General features: G+C 32.4%; 1 protein-coding gene across 3 annotated transcripts in view; it reads left to right on the top strand.

Moving 5' to 3' along the window:
- LOC149803366 (uncharacterized) overlaps window positions 1-25,559 on the top strand; it is a 46,544-nt gene extending 20,985 nt beyond the window's left edge. Inside the window, exons 3-22 of one of the 3 annotated variants that reach the window (XM_089951381.1) lie at window positions 155-229; window positions 2,885-2,932; window positions 4,644-4,724; window positions 7,026-7,106; window positions 8,593-8,640; window positions 9,213-9,284; window positions 10,633-10,698; window positions 11,261-11,311; window positions 12,121-12,192; window positions 13,801-13,851; window positions 14,393-14,464; window positions 15,743-15,823; window positions 16,939-16,986; window positions 19,166-19,222; window positions 19,743-19,817; window positions 20,694-20,738; window positions 21,368-21,472; window positions 23,050-23,216; window positions 23,580-23,705; window positions 25,378-25,559. In XM_089951381.1, coding sequence (XP_089807507.1) covers window positions 155-229; window positions 2,885-2,932; window positions 4,644-4,724; window positions 7,026-7,106; window positions 8,593-8,640; window positions 9,213-9,284; window positions 10,633-10,698; window positions 11,261-11,311; window positions 12,121-12,192; window positions 13,801-13,851; window positions 14,393-14,464; window positions 15,743-15,823; window positions 16,939-16,986; window positions 19,166-19,222; window positions 19,743-19,817; window positions 20,694-20,738; window positions 21,368-21,472; window positions 23,050-23,216; window positions 23,580-23,705; window positions 25,378-25,479 — 1,523 coding nt within the window. In that variant the 3' untranslated portion in view covers window positions 25,480-25,559. The remainder of the gene's footprint in view (window positions 1-154; window positions 230-2,884; window positions 2,933-4,643; window positions 4,725-7,025; window positions 7,107-8,592; window positions 8,641-9,212; window positions 9,285-10,632; window positions 10,699-11,260; window positions 11,312-12,120; window positions 12,193-13,800; window positions 13,852-14,392; window positions 14,465-15,742; window positions 15,824-16,938; window positions 16,987-19,165; window positions 19,223-19,742; window positions 19,818-20,693; window positions 20,739-21,367; window positions 21,473-23,049; window positions 23,217-23,579; window positions 23,706-25,377) is intronic. The other 2 variants (XM_089951383.1, XM_089951384.1) reach the window with 2 other exon arrangements.
- The last annotated feature ends 931 nt before the right edge of the window (window positions 25,560-26,490 follow it).

Raw genomic sequence — 26,490 nt, forward strand, 5'->3', positions numbered from 1 at the left:
TTTTTATCCAAAATGATAATTGAACTTTAAAACGTTGCTATTCATATATGTGCATAAGAAATTCTGGGCATAAATCCTTTAAGAGTTGTCCCCATGAAATATCTTATCGTACTTAGAAATAACGTCTGTATAAAAAATACCATTTGTGTTACAGCTGAATGCAATGTTTCTGAAAGAAATGGAAGATTTATAGTTGAAGATTCCTGTAACGTTTATCAGGAGTACAAAGGTAGGATATTTGGCAACGATACTTTCCAGCATTTATTGTTACTCAACAGAAATACATGACACAGTCCCAAACATGTCAGTTCCAAAGGTTTTTGACGCGTACACTTATGGAACGTTTAGATGCATTTAATTATCAGCAATAGGCATATACGTAAGAAAAATGTTCGATAGAAGTCCATTTTTAAATTCCAGTTTTAGCAAAAGACCTTATGTGGTGAAACTATTTACAAACATATCAGTGATGTGCAACGTAATGGATCCAGTTGTATTAATAAACGATGCAAATAAAATGTCATTTTACAACATCGCGGAGATTCTATGCCTAAATCAAGGTGGTCGCCTTTAATTTTGGATACTAGTACATCAACCTAGCCTAGTTGTCTCAAATAGAGCCGATTCTGCAATCCTGGAGCAGACTCTATGAATACAACGTGTGGGAAGATAACAATTGAAATGAACACCGATGAAATAATTCTTTATGGCAAAGAGAGAGAGAGAGAGAGAGAGAGAGAGAGAGAGAGAGAGAGAGAAGGGAATACAGAGGAACTTTCGCTGAAATTGTTAACCATGAAATGTTTCATTAATTTAGTAAATGTAGATTAAACGGGGAATATGAATATTTTGCTTACTATTTTCTTATTTAATTAATATATAATACATTGAAAGTTATCACTGTTCTAGAGGGTAAAGACGTCATGATCTAGTATCGAATCCAATTATATGCATATTTATACCCCATGGGCAAATCAGAATTATATACACGGACAATATTAAGTTATTCATATAATGAATTCAAACACCGCGACTTCTTTATGCACATGAAGAAATGTCAGTTTGGTCAGACTATGACCCGAATATATATTTTGACTTTTGAAGGGATTTTTCATTAATACTACAGCAGTTTTAAATCAGCGCCACTTGCGTAGTCCTCGTCCTTCATTTTCGATATACACTGTCGGTTTCTTATTCCTGTTAGTCGTGTCATCTTTTGGCCTTACGAAAAAACTGTAATATAAAATGGGACATGTCATACTGCCACAGAGACGGACATAAGCAGTCAGATGAAATGATAGATTGATGATAGATAAAATAAAGAATTGTAATTCTATTGACAAATGGCAATACTGATATGCAGGTGAACAAGCAATAATAGTCAATATATAGGGCATATATATTTACAATTTTTGTATCATAAAAGTAGACGAACATTATAAGCCATGGGATTAGTTCTCATCCGTCTTCCTCTATATTGTACGTCTTGTAATCTCCCATTAAAAAATATGTTGAAACCTAAATTAAAAGCTGAGATTAATACTTTCGAACTGGAGTAAGTGTTCTAAATTGCTAAATAGGCTGTTAATGATACAGAATATGTTTTTTTGTATGTCTTAACATCTGTAAAAAATGTCACTTTTGGGGGGGTTCACATGGCTACTGCTTGAACCCTACACTAGCATTTTATTACAACCTTTCCTACCAGTAGTATTGAATGAAAAACAAGATGTTCTTTCCACATCATAGATAACATTAAAATAACCTGTTCTTTTCTCTTTAGAGGGAGGAATAAAAGAAAAACAATATCCCCCAAAACTTCGTACAATTTCCTATTAGTAATTTTAAAAAATTATGTCACTCAATGGTTCGATAAAATTAATGATGTTAAAATATTGTGTATCTGTACCATAAATAATTATAGTGATAAAACATACATTGGATAACAAACCACCCGCAAAAATGGGAGTCAGCGTGAACCTTTATACTTCGAGACATCACTGAAAGACATTTCTGTATTCAGTTGTCTTAAAAACAGTCTTGAAGCATATATAAACGTCATATTATGTTTGTATAATAGCAGTGTTATTTATCCTGAGCTATGCCACAACAGATTTGAGGTTTGGTTAGATTATCCATTTTCTAAACATCTGCACATTTGTTTAGCCATCTTCGTTAGCCAAGGTTATGATGTGTAAACCCTATCTACATCATGGCGGATCGTTCCGTTATTTCATTTTTTTGTCCTAGCGACATCAATTGGATTTGATGAGTTGTCTCCCTTAGTATGTAATACCAATTAACCAATAGCGCGTAACAGCTGTGCATTGTACGTCGGCCGAAAATGGTGGAGGCAAATGACTTCAAACAATACTTTGTAAGTTTAACATCGAAATTATGACTATACACCAGATAGAATCCATTCAAGGTGTATTTGAGGGAAAGAATGTATTTTTACTAACACATACCAGCAGTGGAAAATAGCTGATTTATGAGTCCATTTCATTTGTATGCTCCCTTTGTCTTGTAGGAACAGTGTTCAAATTTGAACAACTTGATTTTATTGGATGCGTATGGTTGCATCGAATCGAAGTCACAGACTCGTATCACCGAAATATCTGAACAATCCTCCAAGGTGTAGATAGGGTTAAGACAAGCGGAACCGATGCTAACGAAGATGTAGTTTAGCAAATTATTTATACACTTATCATCCATCAATTTATCTAATATCCATATATTCATCATTCCTTCTAACTATATCCGTAAGTAAGAGTTTTAGTGTAAATTTTGATAATAATACTAGTTAATTTTGCGAACAAATGTATTCATCTTACTTTTTGTTGGTGGTATTATACTGAACAAGTGTCTAATAACTTCTTTCCAGATCTGGAAAAGCTTCAAACATCTCAGAACTGCACCGACGAAAATAAAGGTTGGAAAAAGAATATCATTCGAATTATTCCATTTAATTGCTTGGCATGACAACGGATGAGTTTAAAATTGTTTTATTTTAATATTACTACTTCTGGTTCCTTAATCAAAGGACGCCTCTCCTCCAACATCGATTCTTTCATGTTTCATGTCTGACGAGCCTAATAATAATAATAATAATGTCCACCGGCCTTTATACTGCCTAGAAACAGCAACCATCAAATCCATCTAGAAACTTTAATATTTGAATGCAACAAACTGCTTTGGAAATCATTAAACGTGTTGCTTCTAGTTTCTTGATTAAGGTGATCCTCTCCTTTGAAATCTAGTACTTCATGTTTCAAGTCTGACGAGCGTAATGATAATAATAATAATCTGAACGCACTCACCCCCGCGACCTTTATATATCGTCGGGCCCGACATGCTTTTAAAATCACAACCGGGAAGAAGTAACCGTCAAATCCACTGAGAAACATTGATTTATGCATATACACAAACTGTATTGGAAATCTTTTAACGTGTATTTATTTATTTACTTCTCTATTGTGTTGTCACGAGTCATTGTTAAATGATATATGTTACGCTAATGATTACAACGGTGATACTAGATGAAACATTTAGCATTATGGTTTAGGTGCCGAAAATGGTTTAAATACTACTGATTCTTTGCAAGGAATAGTGCTATCCGCAGCTTATTTACTACGCAAACTGTATTCCAGATATAAAAGAAACAGTTTTATAAGGACAGACTGCAAGTTTTGATCAAAGTAATGTTATAAATATATCAGAAACACGAACATGCAAAGAAATTTGAGATCTGTGTGGTTCACAATTAGAACTATATCCTAGCCAAATACAAAGTAGAGTTACCCGTCTTAGCTGATACATAAATATGAAGACATAAGAACTAAATCTTTCTGAATTTCCTGCAAGTTGGGCTTTCATCCAAATAAAATGTATAAATAATCTGAGTGTATGCAACCATCTGACATTTGCAAGAAAGAATTCTTGTATGAATATAGAAAGAAATGCGCAATGTTTGTATCACTGTATTCTTGAAGTATGCAGAACGTAATTAAACTTATTTCGTCTACATACAAACGATTATTATATATCAATATATCTTGGACGTTGAACTCTAATTCAAAAGAGATGTAAAACCCATTAAGTGTAACATTAATCTTCCCCATTATGCTAATCAAGGGATCACTTCATTAATTGCGGTATATATATATATATATATATATATATATATATATATATATATATATATATATATATATATATATATATATATATATATATATATATATATATAGCAAACTTTTGTCTGCACTTGATGTCCATGGTTAGTAACATGTTTTTAGCGTCGTTGTTTAGTAATATTAATTCAACTTCCATGTGTTCAAATTTTAACAATGTAATTTACCCACCCTACAAATCTTTACAACAAAATCAGTCACGACCCGCTTGTAATCGCATGTTTTCATACAACAAGCCTTCAGAAAATCCTTGAGAGAATACCACAAGTACAAAAAATATCTTCAGCTCTAGAACTCCTAGCAACGGTCTCCGTTACAATTAAATAGTACTACATTAATAAGGTCGTTGAAAGCATTGGAAAACCCTATATAAGTAACTAAAATGTTTAACCATTTGACCAATTACTGTAAGAATGGCATTTGTCTCAATAAATTCTCACCAAATTTCAGTATGGGCGATTTTAGAACGGCTATACAGACATGGTGGAAACGGCCCAAGCTGTATGCATAAAGCTATACGCCAACTAGGTCGTGAGTATTATGTTTGTTTTTATTCTTTTAATGGCATACCATGGTACGCTTGAATAAAATTAAAATGTACCAAATCTACCAACAAACATAGGCATGCACCTATGCATGTATTGCTCTGAACATATAAGTAATTACTAGTAATGATGAAAGAATGAATTGATGTACTGTGCATATATCAGTGACTTATTCACATGAAAAATATCTTAGGGAAATCTCAGTAGCGGTATGATGGTAGCAGATACTGAAAGAGTGCCTTTTATTGCGTTTAAATATATATTGGATTTTGAAGTTTTATTTGTTTATTCAGTTAGATTTTTGTATATTGCGACTGTATTTTTTTAAATGAAGCATCAGGTACAGTATGTAATTCTTACACACTTTCAAAGCTATGCCAATATTTTGGATGCGGAAGGTTGCGAGTTCGAACCCTTGCCATTTTAAGTTATTATTAAGATTATTATTAATAATTGTCAACACATACTTAAATATATATTTATAGATCCTGTTCAATTTGCTTCTTAACAGAGCCAGGTCACGTACACAAATTTATAACAAAATATATTCGATACAGATTACAGCCATGAGTAAGAATTATAAAATCATGTACCGGGAGTTACCAAAAATATTGATATACATAGCAGCTTATTTTCGTCCAAGGTTAATTTTCCTCGAAAAGGTTAGAAAGAAACTGTGCGCCATACGACGAACACAGCGAGCACACAAGAAAGCGAAGGCAATAGAGAATAAGAGCGATATGGACAGATATACGTAGATAACTAAAAAAAAACACCAAAATATTTAATAAAAGGAGTAGTAAGTGCCCCTCAAAAGTATAATCCAAAAGCTGTTCTGGTTTCTTATCTAATGTAAGAGTCAGGTATCAAATGCTGTAACTATACTTATATTTAAAAATACTGCTTTTCTGATTCCCTTATTTTCGTTTTAAGTGGCTCTACAGTAGTGCATTCCTAACCTTGCTTATGACTATGGGAATAAGTAAGAAATTTTCAAGGCAACGCAGTAAAAGCACCTTCAACTAAAACCTAAGTAAAGCGACAGACCCAAACACTATACCACAGTTTATTGTTGGAGTATCTGTTGATTAATTTGCTCAGTGAAAACAAAACACTTTCCAGGTGTCATCAGACCCCGAGAAAGTTCCCAAGACAGTAGAGAAACATGAATCACACTTTTAATATGCGTCGACGTCTGATATCAAAATTTGACTTGAGGGTCAGACTTTTGCGTTCGACAAACGACTGGATTAATGACTCGTAGGTGACGCGTAATTTTGACCCTAGGGTGAAATTTTGAGATCCAACGCCAATTAGTTTTCTTGCATTCCTTAACGAGAAAAGAGCGTCTCTAATAAAAATGAGATATTTTAAATATTAATGAAACTTTAAATGATCAAAATGCAAACTTAAATATTCTTCAACTTAAGATAAATAGTACAACGTAAGGCTTACACCTGTCAAGTCATTGTCAACATTATATTTAAACGCAGTGTCCTAGGAAAAGTAATCGAGGTCATCGCGGTAATGGATGTACGAAGCGTCTACATTGTGCTCTACAGACTGCTTCTGCAGTGATACAAATGGGAAATGGTCAAAATTAAAGTCTCCTTTATCGCTATGATTAAACGAGACAGACAAATACGATATAGTTATCGATACCGTTTCGATCGAAACTCGATTTTTCTTTCATAAATAAAAATGGAACTATGCATTTTACAAAAATATTATCTGCAATCGCGCATGTTTAATGATGTAGGTTAGCTGCAATTAATGTTAAATTTGATTATTTCTGAAAGAATGCTCACGACATTATGAAAGTCAGAGAGGTTGCCAGGTTATTTGCAGTATGATCGCTGCAATGGGTCATATGATGAAAGACACCACTCACATGATGGAAAATAGAAATATCCCCATCGTTGTTTTACACTGGAAAACACTATCTTACACAGGTAGAAATGCGAGACACTACTGTCTTACTTTAATCAATTTTTATACACTAAGTCAGCTCTTACAGTTGAACCTTCTGCTTGCCAATTTTACCCTTTAATGTATAATCGTCCCATCCCCTGGACAGTTGAAATTAGCTAGAGGGAGATAATATATAGCACTGTTGCGAACTATGGAAGATTCAGAATATATATAATCACGAAACATTATCTCGAAGGGAAGATAGAAGGGAAGTTACGTAGGAAGTTGGGTAGATGGTATACAAACGTGTAGTCATTGTACTTAAACTCAAATAATATTCTGTTATAAAAAATCATTGAATATTTATCTATTTCAGAAACGCACCACGACTCGACAACGCCGTCGTATTGTGCTTGCTCTGGATCAATCAAATTAGATATCTACCATGCGAATGCAAGTGAGCAAATTCGGGTTCTTATTCAGAAGTTACATGTTAATAACTAGCTGTTAAGAACCATCAGCTGTACAGACGTTACATGTGAATGAAAAGCTATAGGAACTATCAGTTGTACAGACTTACATGAAAATGAAACGCTTTAAGAACTTTAGTAATACAGACGTTACACATGAATTAAAAGCTGTAAGAACTATCAGTTGTACAGACGTTACATGTGAACGAAATTCTGTAGGAACTATCAGCTGTACATCTGTAAAATGTTCATCTGTATTTTGCATATTCTCTCTACATCTCTTTCTAATTTTATTCACATAGTATCAACACCAGTCAAGATTGTAAACGAAATCGAGACCAATTGGAGTGGGAACATTTCCGTATTGTACAACACAAAAATCATATGAGTTTAGATTAATAAGTAAAAATGTTTGTACATGTATTCAATAGGGACAATTAATTTGTTTGAGAAAATATAAGTCTGATAAAGATATGTCTTCCTTTATTATAGTTCAAATCAGCAAAAAGGACTTAAATTCATTAGTCCTTTATTTTACTGTAGCCAAAAGGATATATGTCATTTGCGTGTTGATTTTTTTTTTTGTATTTGTAGTAAAATCTCGATTCATCATTTCCTAACAATATATTACTTGAATGTCCATTTAGTAAATAAGTTTTGGAGATAATTTGTTTCTTTTCCTTTTTTGCTTTTGACTTTTCGAATTTCTCAACTAATATATTAATATAAATTGACCAAAATGTGTTTACACTTGTGTTATTATAAGTCGCTAGCTGCTTAGCTTTTTCCGGTAAATTTTGTCTATCTACAGCCGGCCCGCGTTCAAATAGCTTTCATAAACATTGTTTTCCATTTGTTACACTTCTTTAAAAATCTGTTTTTAAGCATTGCCATAAAAGAAACTTTCCAAAATAACGATTGTTTATTCAACTTTGGATACAACCCGCGTGTATTATTTTTACGTATCTTTCATTAAAAACTTTGACACTATTATTCAATACAATTGAAACACAAATCTTTAGCGGAAGCATTGGTTACTAAGACACAAAATTGTGAGTAACACATATTCAATATAAAGTATTAGATAATCTTTAAGCAACTCCAAACGATACCTTGCTGATATTTCCAAGAAGAAAATGGAACTTACTTGGATATTTTTATCATATTTATGTTCCTTTCAAAGTGTTTCGCGTTATTGGTCACCAAAGGCATTTCTTGTTGTTGCTATATTCAAGTACACAAGACTCTGCATGCGCAGTAACACATGAAATATTTTTCCTCAGTAATTACTTACTTGGTTTCTTTCACTTATTCTTTTTTGCTATTAAACTTTACATTTGAAGAGTAGTTGAACCTTTCATTACTTTCATTTGCCAGTTTAAATATCTTTGTCTTCACCTTTCAGTGGCATCAAAACGGATGCGACCAAGAAAAAAAAACGTTTTAGAACATTGTTTTGCCATTTTCTTCCAGATACCGGTGACCATTTAACCCAATGCTTTAGGTATCACCAATATGTGCGTAAGTAAGCGTCATTCAAAGATTAAAAATGTGATCTTAAGACAAAAGAGAGATTTCAACGGTGATGTATTTTCGCGCCGTTTTATATTAGGCAATGAGGCATGAGACGCATATGCTGATATCAGTAGCACGTGATCTTTTGGAGCAAGTCATGTTCAGCGACTCAACCAATGACTTTCAATAACATTTCCAGAAAGACGCAAACTAAATAAAAACCCAATACCTTAATATCCTTACCACTAAAAGCGTAATCAGAAAACAGAATTGATATCTTTTATTAATAAGTCTTAAATCGAAGTAAATTGTACATCACTTCAAACCGTTCCATTTTAAAGCCAAAACAGATATGTATGCTTTCAATGAGGTACGTGTATGTATGTATGTATGTATGTATGTATGTACATATGTCTGTCTGTCTGTCTGTCTGTATGTATGTATGTATGTATGTATGTACGTACGTACGTACGTACGTACGTATGTATGAGTGTATGTATGCAAGAATGTATGTATGCATGTATGTATCGGTTAATGTGAAAACATTTTTGGCATATTTCTTTTTCTCGTTCCGGTAGAATTGTTTGAGACTTATTTTACCTCCAGTGGAAACCATCACCACCAGCAGCTGTGTCAAAGCCATCACAAGGGTAAGGACATGCAATTTCCAAAAATACTGAATACAATATAATGCCCATTCATTTTCTTCCCAAGACAAATACTATGATGGATTCATTTTGACATGACTAAACTATGTTTTTGAAAGCTTATCATTGACCAAAGTCGTTGATATATATATATATATATATATATATATATATATATATATATATATATATATATATATATATATATATATATATATATATATATATATATATATCGTGCATATATATCGTGCGTTATATGGCTCTGCTAAGAACGCACATTACAGAATTTGTAAATAGAGATTTATGTACGTGTACAGTCGCTATATATGGAGTATATAAGGCGAAGATTAGGAATTCTGCTTCATTTCGTTTTCTGAAGTCATTCATTCTTTTCGTGTTCCCTTTGTAAGTATGCAGACGTAGCTTATGTTGTACTTACAGATATTTCGAGAGGAATAACATTAGTTGGGACTGTTCAGTAATTGTAGAGATTGCTCATTTTTTAACAATAATACTATTCTGGAACTTTTATAGTTTATTCGAAAGAATTCTAGACAACGCCATCTTGACAAAGTCACGGTTCTTGGAGGACCAGTTATTTCCGGTATTGAAATTATAAGGGACTATTCATTTGTTTAGGACTTTCATAGACCTTTATAAAGACTAATTTTGATGCACTTCATAATTCTGTAAGTTCCTCTCACATTTTTCTTTTATCACTTTAATAATTAAATTTAAATTGTTTGTTAAATTTAACAAAACGTGTTGGTCTCGTTTCTTTTCTGTTACTTAACGTTGCACCATAACAATATGGACCCAGCATAAAACAATAAGTCTACATATGTTGTGTTTTTCTCCTCACAAAATGCGTGTTACTTCACAAGGTTATAATATTGTTTGAATCAGACATAATACTGCACTGTAAAATCAGATCGATTTTACATAGTATGTTTCACTACAAATTTAAGAAGTTATTTTGAATGCAGTATACATTTCAAACAGCCAATTTCGCGTTTTCGTTGTAGTTTGTCTTCTCCAGTAATAAACAAAATAACACACATACACACGCACACACACACACACACACAATCAAACACACACACACAGATACAGATATATATATATATATATATATATATATATATATATATATATATATATATATATATATATATATATATATATATATATATATATATATATATATCTTATTAGAGAGATCTCTGATTGGATGCTTAATGGTTTGTGTATATAAAATAATAAACATACATTACTTTGTACAAAATATATAGGAAGAATGGTTTTAATGTTTAATTGTTATTTATGTCTCTATTTCGGTGCTTTGCAGTATGGAATGTACTTGCCGGTATCAGTTCAGATATATGCAGATTGGACATAGTTCTACACGTCGCAGGTAATAGTAGTTAATATTTTCCGATGAATAATAGCTGAAAATGCCTTGAACGTAACAATTCTTTATCATAAAAGAAATAAGATAGTTGCATATCTAGTATGTTAAAACAATTGAACTGCATATATATAACATATGAGTTTGTATATAAGACATATGTGTTAGATACTTCTCAGATTAAGATCATCGTTCAGGTTGTATATATATATATATATATATATATATATATATATATATATATATATATATATATATATAATCTTCTATCTAGGGAATGTTATCTGGAATAATTTAAAGAATCTATATGTAACACATGAAAATTTAGTTCCTTTTCATAATTACAATAGACTAATTTGAATCTTTCTGTTTTCTTAATGATTAAAGTTTAATTATCGACAAAGAATTTTAGTTCATATGTTGATTTTAAGTTTGGTTTAAGTGTTAGTGTTTCCTTGAATATTCTAATATTCTTCCTGAGTTATAATTTCAAACTGCTAAACATCTTAAGACATAGACCATTGTATTGACTATTTTTGTTTGGTAAAATAATAAAAAATATTTTTAGATAAATATCACAGACTGCCGGATCCCTGTTCCTGCCAGGACGTCAATCCAGGTAATAATTATCTTGAATGTTTCTGTTCCATCTTGTATAAGAATTCAGATTTTAACTTTCTATATGTCCATATTAAGCAATCTTAATTTACGAAATTATTAACGATAATGAGAAATATGTTCATGTGCCGATCATCTTTTTATGATTTTTCTCATTTCAAAGGGAATCTTCTTCCATGTTGTTCTTTTGTTCTGCTTGATAATAATGCTCTAACCATAACGTTCATATTTCTCTTGTAAAACATTTAATTGGTACATATTTATCATCTGGGTTTCTGTTTTCTTCGTCTATTTAATACTCCTATTCCGTTTAACCATAAGAGAATGGAGTTCGTTTTGGTTTGCATATATGTTTGTTAAATCTATATGTAAACACTTAAACAGAGTCGTGAACATTTGATATAGGTTGTATGCAATATGTAAACAAAACATCATTTGGTAATCGACTTTTAATGAGTTAAGTAGTAAATAAGAATATTAGTTCGAAGATGAAAACACGTGCCTGTCTGAAATTTACAATCCTTTCACAACGCTTTGCTTAGGTACGTGGCCCTGCGTGAATCGCAAGCCCAAACTGAGCTATCACCAATCATCAGGATCATTCCGTGTGTTATTTAAATATATCTGTATATTTTAACAGATCCCAGACGTGTCATTATTTGTACAGAACCACAGTTTGTTCATTTAACATATTCTCTCAGTGGATTCTATACGTAATTAAATGAACACTGCATGCAATTGACAAAGAAAGTGTACAATGTATTATTATTTTGTTGTTTTCGTTTCGTATGCAACAAACAACGATCTCAGTAGTTACAGGAGGAATCACAACTGCTAGCTCTCTTCCATCGGACCATTGTTTACAATACCATTCCTATGAGTGTAAGTGGCTATGTTTTTTAATTCATTCCTTTGATGTAAATTGCCTAAACCTGCACAAAGTATAGTGATTTAAATATCGATGTTCTGCAATCACGTCGAAGACCTAAATTGTAAATAACTTATAAAATTGACAGTTAATGCATCATTTCTGTCGTTGAACTTTGCACAAACGATTAAAAGAAACGGTCTGAAAATTAGGTTTTCTAAGTAATATTTCAAGAGAGAAAACTATCTAACTTACTAGATATTGCATTATGTGCACGGAATTATTTGCAGAGACTCGTGACTAGAAAAGTGTTGTATATTTGAAAACATATTGGCTATTTCTTGTAGAATTGGAAACGAAAATACTGGGAAGCATTGGCTTCTTCTACTTGTAGAAATGGACAAGACAAAATATAGTAATGATTTTCTCTCTCACTTTCAATGCAATTCAAACTGATGAGATATGTAGCTGTGGCTGTCTTGACTTAAATTACAGCTTAATTCAAAAGAGAAACTTCAGTTTTAATTTTTAAATACTGATATATCATTTCATAACTTTTGACGTTGAAAGAGGAAACGTATTTATGAAGCTTCTATCGCATTACAGGACATAACTTCACAATAGTTTTTGGATTTGTTTCATTGACTACATAATCTAAGAGGATTTCTTAATTAACAGCCGTTGTTTTTGTTATGTATATTTAAAGTGTATTGTTTGTAGGTTTTTCTTAATAGTTATGTGTTGTGTACATCTGTATTGTATACTTGACCTTGTTGAACATGAAAGGTTTATTGTGTTCCTGACTAGTGACATCTATTTTGTAAACAACATAATACATAGCTAATATTTCTCTAAGAGCGTAGATTAAATATTCAGATTATTATTATTACAGCAAACATGTTTATTTCGATTTCAGTTAAAGATAAAGTCTTATGTCTAATCTTTGAATCTTCCAAAATGGACGTGTTGTATAAGTTGTTACAGAATTTTCAGAAAATCGTAATTTCGACTTAGGTCACGTAGAGGGTATAGAATATTGCTTACCTTAGAATTAATAATTCTTGCACAATTGTCTGAAGTAGAAACAGTCTTATTGGTTTGTTCAGTTTTCATTTGGGTGTATTGTTTGTTTCTTCAAATTATTAGTCAATGGAAAAAGAAAGTGCTCGTTAATATTCTTGGAAAGAAACGTTAATTTGGAATTATTGTAAATTGAGACAAGAGCATTTATGATTATATTATTGTGATATATTATCAGACTGTTAGAGTATCATCACAATTCAGGCCACTGGCACATTAGTATTTTAAGGACCTCAGGCACATCAACGTATTCAATATTGGAACTTTGTTGGAATACTGCTGGAATTCAATTGGAACTTCATATATTTAGCCTTGTAATAGAGCTTTTAGGACTGTTTGGGATTTATTTCACAATACTGTATTTCTAAGGAAATAAATATTTTGCTGAATTCTACAAAACTTGATGGTTTTCGCTCTTCTCTGTTACTTCGTTTAAAACAATAGAGTAGAAACATTTTTTATTCGTCAGAAGTTCCAAAACGTTATTTATGTATATATTGAATGCGTCTACTTCATTGAATTTATATTTTATTATATTTCAGACCTTTACCTATTGAGTATAGATCTTGACCAGTGTGTGAGTGTGAACAACAGTAAGTTCTGAGTTTGAACACATTTTTTTTATTATTCTCAGATCAAGTGCAATACTTATATGCTTTGTCCAACCATTGCCATCATGTTATTGGTTTAAATTGGCTAAATTAGTTCAAAACTGTATGATGGTTCAATTTACATTGCGACTTTGAAGAGCAAGAGCACAAACCTAGAAGAAAACATAAAACAAAATAATTGTATCAACGCAATATTTATCGCGAACTCCATGTCTAATCAATTCCGCGTGCTGAAAAAGACAATAGATCATTTTGCCGGCAGCGTTTCATTTTGGAAATACAAGATGGATTCATGGAAGAAAAAATTATTTATCTCACGTCCAAATAAACAATGATTTAACAAAGGATTAGCATACGTGTATGGGCCATTTCCAAATTCTGGAGACAGCGTGCACGTTGATTTTCTAGTTACTGTTTGACTGCTCAAAGTGCTTCTATTTTTAGCACTGCGAAAATATCATCTTTTAACAGTGCATTCTGCTTTAAATGTATAAAGTTACAGAAGATATTGCTTTCATTGCAGTGTGGAGTTACCTTGCAGACATCCACAGAAATGATAGCAAATGCTGGCAGGAACTTATCGACCACATGAGCAGTAAGAATCATTCATTATTTGACATGAAACAATATTCGTTAGATTCCGTTTTCTAAAGCTTGAAATACATTAATTTTGATCATTTTTACAGCTGTAACTTATAGTCCGAAAATTGAATCATTGTGTAGAATAGTGTCTGGTTGTTGTCAATTTTGATCCCAAATTCTGCATCAAAAACATGCTACTGTGTTTACCAGAACGAGCTGAACCGCCAATAACAAATGGTATTGTTTGTAATTTTATTTGTCTTGTTATGCAGTGTTACAGAAATAATTTCTCTGCTTCAATGTCCCATGTCTCATCTTTAAAGTTAATCGTTCCTAAAATCACTTCGAAGACCATTGGGAATGAGACCAGACACAAACTGTCACAAAAATTACAAATAGTTGTTATGAAACGGCTTGATGACAGGTATAAAAAGGTGCCATGTGGCAAGAAACCACTGCACGATCAAAGGCGTACATCAAACATTTGACCACACTTTCTGGAGCATTATTTCTAAACTTTTGACACAGTTGCTAACATTTGTTTTGTTTGCATCTTCGTCACAGATATGTTACATTTAGAAGATGCTGGTTAATTAGAACAATAGTTCACGATACAACGGATGAAAGATGATTTTGCTTCAACAATAACTCAGAAAATGACAGCAGCAAGGTGTTAAATGTTATATGAATATACTTATGAAAAACATTTATTTTGTGTTTCGTACTTCTGAAAAAATGCTTCGCAGGATTTTGACTTTATTTTAATACTACTTTTTAAATAGCAAAAATTACATTATTTCTTATCATTTCTCTTAAATCGTTTTTTCTCTCTCAAATAAATCTTAATTGTTCAACATAACTGTGCTATTTATAACATTGCAAGCTCGTGCATGCATATGTAAATCACAGTGGCTATGATATTTATCACCAATGTATTTTTGTTTCTATGACCAAATTCGTGCTTGCTTTTACATCTGGATTCTCTTCCTCAAGTGCTGATAAAAGTAACGATTTCTTTGGCAAATTTTGCGTCGTCATCCTGCACAAATATTTATATTTGGACAATCCCCCAAATAGTATTTCTATCGATAGGTTCAAAGAATATATGTTAAATATACAACATGACACATCCAGGTTCCAAGTGACAAAAAAAGCCTGTGTTTTATATAATGAGAAAAAGATTTAACCCGGGGGTTTAAGGACCGAGGGTCAATTTACCTATATATATATATTTGTCTCTTTATACAAGTGACAATTTTATTGTTTATGCTGCTTAATATTTAAACTGCAGAAACATTTCACGGGTATGAACAATCTCCCCAGCATTGCGTTTGCACCGGCCATGATATACAACGACATACAATCGATTTGCGTAAGTATACATTTATACTGACTCTCATGGATTCTTCTTACGAATATTTATAATAATCACATAGCAAGCTCTAACTCTCTGGCGAAAATGTTTGTGACAAAGTTAAAGCCCCCAAGTAACGTAATATTCATATCTATAGATCTTCTCTTCTTTTTGGCTCTTTTTTTTCCATTCAATCGATCAGATATACCTTTCTTGTAGTTATAAATCAGGGCTATGCTGTGTGTATTACATTATACTTTTTGTATTGATGTACAAACGTATGATAATCAAAAAAAAAACACATGAGTCAAGGTAACAACCTATGGTTCATTTATATTATTCAACAGCCCCCCACTTTACCTAACACTAAATGGGTAGTTGTTGCTGTTATTATTATTATTATTATTATTATTATTATGCTGATAGAAAGAGAGATATATAGATATAGTATAACCCATTAGAATAAACTCCTGAAGATCTTCCTCATATGTGTTCCTTAACGATATGGTTCTTACATTTTAGTGTTTGAATGGCAATCACCAATATTTATTTAAATATAGTTTTAATATATCGTGCCAGAATTTTATAAAAAATGTTGCTGGTCAAAACTGAAGTATGGCTTCATATCGTTTAATGCATAAATGTCTACTAAACTGTTGACAACGTCCTTACCCCTTGTCCAACTTTGCCATTTTCGAACGGAAAAGCACTGTGATCTGTTATATATAATGATTCGCCTGCCAATACCCTGTGAAGAGAAAGACCTCTCCATTATAATGTGCGCATTACATTATACTTCCAGTAGTGATATAGAAACTCATGAGTTTAATTACAGCTCGAAATGCAATGACATTTTTATTTACTGCATTGTTGAAATTATAAAACCGGACTACACAAATTATCATTCAATCAAGAATTTTGTCTGAAAGTGTTAGGAGTGATTCATCCTAGTTGATAAATAGTGCGTAACACAGTCTGCATGTCGCAGTTGTAAATCGGACCATCACAAATAATTTTAAAGCAGATTGGAGGTGTTTTCTGCTGAAAAGAGAAAAAATATACTGATCTGTTTTAGTATCTCCGCCATATTTATCTAATCAAAAATGACCTCATATTCAAAGTTCTCATTTCAGCCCATTTAGACCAGGTTTATTGCAATAGCCACTACCCCAATTACCGATGTAAGTATTCGAGGATAAATCAGAGTAATATTTCTACACGTACTGAATTTGTAACTTGAGAAGAAAGCCATACATTCAATTTAAATTTAATATAGTATTCAGGTTTCAAGCAATGCAACTACTATTCAGACAACTGCGCCATCAGAGCTGAAGGAAGCGTATTATTTGTACAATGGTGTAATAAATGACAGCATAAATCAGAGCAGAGCATCAAAGACAACGATAATATGCTGCATGTGATAAGAACAAGTTTCAAGTACGTATTCGGGCAAACATGCTAAAACAGATAATACACTTTACTGGTGAAGCACTCTATCACATTAAACACTTAAGCATCTGCTGATGATGATAATGATTATTATTATAATTTATTAAACATCATGAAAGTTACGAAAACTGTCATAGGTCCTAACGTGAAAAACAAGAAAAAAGTATTAAAAGTTATGCATTTAAAGAAAGAATACCTGCTTGATCGCAGTGTTGAAGAGTGTTGCTAATGACAGTCAGGTCGCACATTATATGAACTGCTAATTTAAAAGCTGATGTTCTGCAATGGTATTTGAAAGAGAGCCACGTCAGGTATGGGGTATGGATAGACTGTAACATAACATCCACACTCGTGAGTTATAGACTATCCGTGTCATGCTAGGAACGAAAATTCATTAAATCGACTAAAACTGCTGCTTACATTGATAATATTGATGAACGTCATCGATCCGTGTGACGTCAATAAAGTTAGTATGATATTTCAACAAGCACGGGTATGAGAATAGTTCAAACTTGACACTATTTACTTTCATGATAGCTTTCTTGGAAGCGAGGGAAAATGCCAAAGATGTTCTGATTGCAATTAACATCTAAGCAGCCACAATCATACTATAAACATCTACCATGGTTTACTGGACACAAAAGAAAAGGTTGCACAAATCGGGCAGAGAGATCTAGAAGCTGTTGTTCATCCATGATACTCTTTAAAAAATGGAAATGTTTTCTGTACCCGCACACAGCGATATGTGGAAGGAGCATGATGCGTGCACAATATTGTGGCGATGGAGGGAAATAAGTAGAAGAAAGTAAAGTGAATTCCTAGCCTAAGTCCGTGAAGGCTTACGTCAAGAATATGACAAGGGAACGGAATCTCAAAATGGAAAAGGAAGAAAACACGTCTTATTTGGGAAGGTGATGCATGGACCGTCTGTTCATTGAAATTGAAAGATAAAAGAGATTAAAGAACCTTAAAGCAAAACTTGATCTGGCTTTATGGTCAAGAATATATGATAATGAGTATGTACAATACGTCTTGCAATGTGCAGAAAGCCCGTGAGTAAGGACGATGGATGGTTCATCGTTGTATAAGTGAATGTACCAGTTAACCTAGAGAGCCCATACCATATGTGACATTACACAATAGCCTTATTGATAGGACGGTAGTTTTGTATTAAATAACATAAAATCCACGACCAAGTGTTGCCTGTATGATGCATAGAAAGTATTCGAAAACTTGACGTTGCATATTTGTTGCATAGACAGTTGATGAAACTAACACGACAACATATTTACGTAGAACTGTAGTATAAGTCAAACATAGACTGTCATACATCGCACAAGTGGGTAAAATATAAAAACCTGATGTGCACAATAAACAATGTAGTACTATCACAAATATCGTGTGGAGTTTAATGGACCGGAGAAAATATCCTGGAACAACAACTTGATCAGTCAGAGTAGAAATTACAGAATCAGAAATATTGAATCATAGATTAAACCTGGTATATCGCTTATGCCCCAAACCCACTTTGAAAGGTAGCATTCCTTGAACACCCTTAATATTAAGAATGTCCTCTGTATTTTATACTGTGCGAAGTTGTAAGTTCACAAAAGCAAAATAATAAAACGCTGCATTGCCTACAACTACTACTACTATTACTTCAAATACTACTACAACTAAAAATAATAATAATACAAATTAAAGAAGAAAAAGAATAAGAAGCTCATGAAAGAAAAAGATATTATGCGTTCTTTTTTAACTTCATGTGAACCGTTCATTTTGCAGGCATGTACTAAATCATTTTATTTTCTCGAACACGTTTCTCCCTAACATACTTTCACCGACATATAAATATCTCACAGCAGATTGTTCAGCAATTTGCCAGCAACTTAATATTTCATTAACTTTCAGACCTCCATGATGAAATATATGCAAACAGTCCATCACCTTGCAGGTCACACCAATACAGTAAGAATACACTAAATTTAAATACAGTAAATTCAAACATGGAAGTAGGAAACCAAACTTGTTTTAATCCTACGCTTAATAACACGTTTGAATAATTTTCAAGCATTGTCAGACGTTGTATTACTTGACGAGATTGCTTTTATGTATTTTAAAAAATGTGCTCATACATTTTTCTCTCGTTAATAAATATATTTGGACGAATTAAAACTCATCCGATGTAGCTTATAAAAATATAACGAATTGATGTCTTATATTGGTGTAGAACAATCACAAAAGACAAGTCACGTGCATCTTACATGCTCTAATTTGTAATTTTCTTTCTTCAGTTTCTCAATCAATAATTTCAGTTGCTGTTATTGTCTGTGAAAAGCAATCATACCCTGATTATTATCTGCTTTTTTAAGAAATATCCGCACATATCTTCATCTTGAACATGATGATGCTGGGAACAAACGATATTTGTGATAATACTTTTTAGTAGAATAGCCTGACTGTGGGATGTGAATAACTGTTATTTCAGTGTGGTATTATCTCGGCGCAATAATGAAGGACCAAGAGAGAGATTGTAAGGAGGATTTAATTCTGTATGCACAAGGTATTTTTTCCTCTTATCTTCTGATTTTTGTCGGTAGATACAATTTTGTTTAATACTTATTTATCCTTTTATGTATTCGTTTTATTGTTAACATTCTATTTTATACTTGTTTATTCTCAATAGACTGTTGAGTTAAGGTTCTTACTGCATAGGTATAATAAGCATTAAAATGAGCTAAATAAGGAACTATTAAATATGGACGGTAATAGACTAATGCTAATTACAATCAAACAATATGATAATAGTTTCGTTATATATATTACTAACCAGCAAGAGGTTAATATGATTCGATATTACTGGGTAGATAGTTCGAGAGTGTGATCCGCTGTACCAAAAATTGCGTTATTGTTTCAGTTCTGTCTCTTAGAATTTTCAGTCTATTTTGCGTTAAAGTGCTCGTTAGGGCACGGGATATGTATACAATGGAAAGTGCTGAGATAATCTGGTGGATGGTTGTTTTGAACATTATATATATTTACATTAATGTAATTATTATCATATACATACTGTATCAATATATGATTAATTCATAACTATTTTTATGAATTGTTTGTTGTTGTATCCATATGATGATTAATTATACTCTCCATCTGTTGAATTATGACTCTATGGCTTTTTATTGTTAATTCATGTATTGCTTTTTTACAATATCTTAACTGTTTATTGCATAGCAAACAATGAACCGAGATCTCCTTCTCTCCAAACACTGCTACATCCGAAATACATGCAACCCATGTGATGCACATGTTTATTCCTTTATTCGATATATATTTCCAATGTATGATAGTACCGAAGTAAATCCTTGCTATTTCTACGATTTTAGAACGAATTAACAATATCAGTACACCTTATTACTAAATCTATCACAATTTGCAGCCACATATCCAGATACAGCAAGCGATCCTTGTTCGTGTTCCTCAGGTACTATATATATATATATATATATATATATATATATATATATATATATATATATATATATATATATATATATATATACAAAAGTCAAACATAATTTTACTATCATCTTTCATCTTTGAAGAATCAAAAAATATTATTTTGACTTTTAAAATAATTTCAGCCAATGGTGTAGCAATATAATCGTATTGTGCTTAACGAAGGACACAACAAAACGAAAATTTAGAAATTCCATTCTAACCTTTTACAAAATTTACGTTGTAATGTTCTTTTGAAACAAATTAATAATTGTCCAAAAATTACACTTTCCGACAGCAGATTCTATCAAATACCAACACGCGGTGCGCGTTCCTACAAGACTTCACAATTTAGTATAGGAATATTAAGTGGATGAAAGCTCTAATAGTAAATCCTTCTTCGTTTTTTACCGTTTTGCTGTAATTTTGTTATTTCTTCTATACATCGTAAGAATTGTTGAAGGTACTGTTTTATCTCCCACTTTTTAATGAGGACTGCAATAATAGCATTACACTTTGCAACCTAGTTATTCCGTGCTTAATTTGTAGATTTTTACATGGATAAATTACATGAAATAGTGTATAGTTGTCATTTTATGTTATCTTAAAACGCAGCTTCGCAGTCTTCAGAAAAATCAACTGTATCGGCAACAATAGAAACTCCACTGACCACGAAGACAGTTATCCTTGATGCGACAACTACACTTGAGTCTTTGCTTGGTAAGAAAAGTGGGAAGAATTATTTCCTTCATACTCGATTTGCTAAATTAAAACATTTCCGGGTAAACAAAGGAAGTGTTTCAAGCCTAAATTTAAATATGAGGGCATTAGCATCTTTCTCAAACGATCCTGCAGACCTTTAAATCGACCATTTGATATAAGATTTTATGATAGGTTACAAACAATGAAATCATTTACAAATTATCTCTAGGAAAGTTTTAATCATGCACTTAACGACATGAGCCATGCCGTTATTACTTTAAAACTGGCATCACATATTACACGCACCAAATTAGCTGAGAAGTGTCTGACCGTACCGGAATCGCATATTTAGGAAAAATCAAAATGAAGTAGCACATGAAAAATATTTATTGCATTATCTAACTAGCTGCGCATTCTTTAGTTCAATTTAGGGGAAACATCGGTTGAATATGTCTTTCTAAAGACTACATCGATCAATAAAAATTTATATATATATATATATATATATATATATATATATATATATATATATATATATATATATATATATATATATATATATATATGACTCTGTATATATGTGTATCCTTTAAAATGTTTATTGCATGCTGCGTTCAGTATTTTGACTTCAAAGATATTATATTAGCCAACACTTCATTACACGTAATTGTATCTTCTACGTCGTACATTGCTTTCACCAATCAGTGTTTATAACGGTTTATCCGATGAGTTGATTTCCACTGCTGTTATCCCTATTGCTGATACATATTTAGTGATAAATGCTTTCTGGTGAAATAGTCTTTCTTTGTTTTCAGACATGGCAGTGTTATGAAATTCAGAATAACACCTATGTTTTGGTTTACTGACCTTTTATTTCATATGCATGTACTTTGTATAATAATGGCATTGCGGGTTCTATACATGAATATGGATCTGGTCCGAGTAAACTAAATCTTTTCACCTACCGGATACATATATCCCCGACAACAAACCATTATATCCATCTTCTATACAGGGGCCCCGAGTGGCCTAGTAGTCTAAAGCGCTCACCATTACGGATCATTGCCGTCTTACCTCTGTCTGCGTGGGTTCGAGTCTCCGGCTCAACCTATTTGGGTACGTGAGACAGCTTGCCAGTAGCTTCTCGTTGGACGGTGGTTCTATCCGGGGTTTTCCCGGGTTCTTCCTTCGCCATTTATGCTGGCCGCCATGTATAGCCTTTCTTGTGCTGACAAATGGCGTTAAACCTTAAATAAACTACAACTACAACCATCTTCTATACGACTTCATGTCCAATACAGCATGAAGAAATGTTTTAAACAATAGTAGCATGTACCAAATAGTAGAAGGTTATTCATCTTTATTCAGAGGAACGAAAAGAAACTCGAAAGAGCTCCTATTTCTAAGCACATGATTATTAAATCAAACTGACCACCAGATGTCATTAATAAGACAGTACCAATATTTTTATATCAAATATATTGTAATTATGTAAGCTGTCTTGAAATTAATTCTTTCGTAGATAATATGTTTTCTGTTTTGACAATGTCTACATGATTCGATCAGGCATTAACAATAACATCCTTTTGCAAAAGTTCATATTTGCAGTAAGGTCTTAACGATTGCTGACGCTGCACACAACTTAACTATCAAGCACCCCAATGCATCAGACTGTACTACAGGTGATCATGTCTCCTCAGAGGCATTAGTCCTCAGTAACTGTAATGTTGGATCAGCGACCTTATGGATAAAAGGCGAAAATGTATGTATTACAAAAAAAATATGGAGCTGTTTACTTATCCCTTGGCATATTGCGAGAAAGATAAAATAAACCGGTCAAACTCAAAAGTACGTTTATATATTTTCAGTTAACTCTTTGATCTCTTTCGATCTTCAAAATGTTTAAACAGATTGTAAATCAGTTTCAACAAGAGATGAATATAAAATAGACGTTTATACTGACTCTATGATTTTAAGTTCCAAATTATTATTTTCGGTTTAATTCTTTACACGTAAAGTAAACCGATCCTACGTAACGTACTCAGTAATAGAATATCCGCGTTTTGTAATAAGATAGAAACATTGACTCATCTATATTTCAAAAGATTATGATCTTCATCTACAGGTAATGGAAATGTGTCACAGAATACCTCTATACGCACCAGTAGCAACTTTCGATGCTTTAGGTGTATATCAGCCTAATGGAGGTAGAGCCGGTATTTTCTTGGGCTGTATCCAGGACGGTTTCAGGGTAAACTATTATGACCCCCCCCCCCAAAAAAAAAAAAAAAAAAATATTTTAAAGTATGTATTCCGTCTGTCTTGTAACAAAAGGCAACTGAACTCAGTACACAATTATTTTCAACATGTATTATTTATATTTGTATTTCAGTAATGAACGTTCCAAGGTTTCCAGGTCCAAATGATTCTTATCTTAATCAAAATTATGTTCCTCGATAAACGTTCTGCGAAGGTCCTGTAATACTGTTTGGAGAGGCTGAACTGCAAAGAAAACAACATGGCACGGGCCATCGACCTCACTTCAGCGGAAGCATCAATGCCTGATTACACATTGTGCACTATAGCAAACATACATAATGAGAATCACACCTTAATCCTCATATATAAACAATAAATATCTTCTTTTATATCAGCACTAAGAATACGTAAATCTGAGTACGAAAAGGAGATGGAAATATACTCTAAAATAGATAATTGGAATATTTGTAGAATGATAACCCGGACGTAATAGTTGTTAACTAAGTCCAACTAACCGATCAAATGAAGAAGCTTTAGAAACAGTAATTGTTATTGTCAGACGACAAGATAAACAAATCCATCTTAACCGGTAGATTATGTTTTCGTTTGCATGATATTTAGCACCGATGCGTATTGTAGGAATGTTCGGATTGTGATATATTTTAATGCATATGGCAATCCATTTCTGTTCCAGCCTTCTTGAAAAGTTAGCCAAACACGATGACAGACTAGTGGTTTTGACATTTATTTTCTGCAACAGGCCTTTATAATTTGCATTTCAATTAATCCCTCAGCAGATACATTTCAAATCTCTTCTGGGGTTTTACAGCAAACCATATTGAAAATGACAAGCAATTCGAATGAAAAACCTGAAGAATAAAGTAACAATTTTATTTATGTATATATTAAACTGCAACCATTATAATCCATTGACATAATTATTCTTTTTTATCTTTTTCTCAATGTAAGAGCAAAAGTTTTACGCTAATCTATTTTAAAGGTTAATTTACAGGCCCTTTTCATCAGATATGATATCAAAAATTCTTGGAGAAATTAAAGTACTATGTAACCAACACATCTTATATTTGGAAGTTTTCCTTTACGTGGTCATACGACCTCACACAGAGAAATCCTGAATTACTCCTTTTTTAAAAAGTTGTTACATTTATTCCTGTGGATAGCGTGTTTCATATATATTAACTGCGTCCAAATATGCTTAGTAGGGACTAAAATTCCAAACAAGGCCCCGTCAAACGTGTCTGGATGGGTTTATTTACCTATACGTATGCTAGTAATCATGCATAATATGTAAACCAAAGGTCACTCAAATATTATAAGTTTCTCCATGTCGTTTCCTGTTTATTATTTGTATTCGTCTGTATTAACCATTCTTGGTTACAATGTATTATTCTGTTATTATTGTTATTATTATTATTATTATTATTATTTAAGTACTTCAGTAAAGTGTAATCACTTTTTAAGCAAACAAATAATGTATAATATAATGTATTCAGATATATTTCAAAATATAAAGTCACCACACACAATGTCAATGTATTTTGCATACTATCTCTGCGACCTAGATATCATCGTCATCGTCGTATTATTTTTATTATTGTTATTATTATTATTATTATTATTATTATTATTATTATTATTTCTAGGTAGCTGCCCAAGACTGCAACCAGGGAGTTTCTATCCAGCACATCACAAGGGGCGGAGCATTCAAGAATGATCCGTCAAATTATTTCATCATTAGGTGGTGACACTCTTTTGAGCAAGTAATTATCATGTCCGTTACGTGCTGACACACTACTCAAAGGAAGTAGTTATTATGTCTGTGAAAAAAAACATCCCTATTCTATGTCTTGAAGTCTTGTTATTTGTTTTGTCTTCTTTGCTAATAAGTTATCAAGAAAAGATACATCTAAGTACTAATACAGTACAATATGTCTCATGTATTTGCGCTCATATCGACGTTGAAATAATCTTTGTATTATGTCTATATTCTAAAATCAGAATAGTATTCTAAATTCTTCCTTACGGTGTAAGCCCTAAGCCGTATTATGTCCCAATATCACGTGAAATTTTATCGGACACCACGAAATTCAGCAGACGCCAAGTTTAAGAAAACACCAAATCATAAATTGCTAAGGGTGTGGAACGTTATTATATGTGATAGGCTTATTTTTGCCTATTACGAGGTGAGAACCTTTTGACAAGAGAGGTATTTAATTTTTGTCTGATAATCGTTCACACAAAAAGCCGTAACACAGGTATGGTAGATGTAGATTCTTCTACAGACGTTCCAAACGTTTCAACTACATGAGACTTTCTATGTCAGACTATGTTTAACAGAAAGAATGGACAACAACGTTATTCTTAGTACCAAGATAACGGATCATAAAATCAGATAACTAACATGTATATCCTAATGTTTTTGTCAAGGCATAAATTATAGAATACTGTAATTGTTCCTACAAACTCAAAGATGAAATATCACTTTTGTATACTCAAGTCTGTAGTCTCAATGCAAGGTACCAATAAATTTAAAGAAAAGAAATCAACGGTGTAACGTGTATAAAATGTGTCTACTAGAATAATAATAATAAAAGGTCATGGATGAGATGGATTATTGGGTGACCTTTTAAACCTTTCTCGAGTAACATCTTTTTTTCTTCTTAGACATTTGATTTTTATGTATGATTGTGGTTCACTCTCCTCAAATCGTGCAAAAGGTTTTCTTTTAATGAGTGATACAACAGTATTTGGAATAT

This window comes from Sinohyriopsis cumingii, chromosome 3 (genome assembly GCF_028554795.1).
Source record: "Sinohyriopsis cumingii isolate HCF-2022 chromosome 3, ASM2855479v2, whole genome shotgun sequence".
Taxonomy (NCBI): Eukaryota; Metazoa; Mollusca; class Bivalvia; order Unionida; family Unionidae; genus Sinohyriopsis; species Sinohyriopsis cumingii.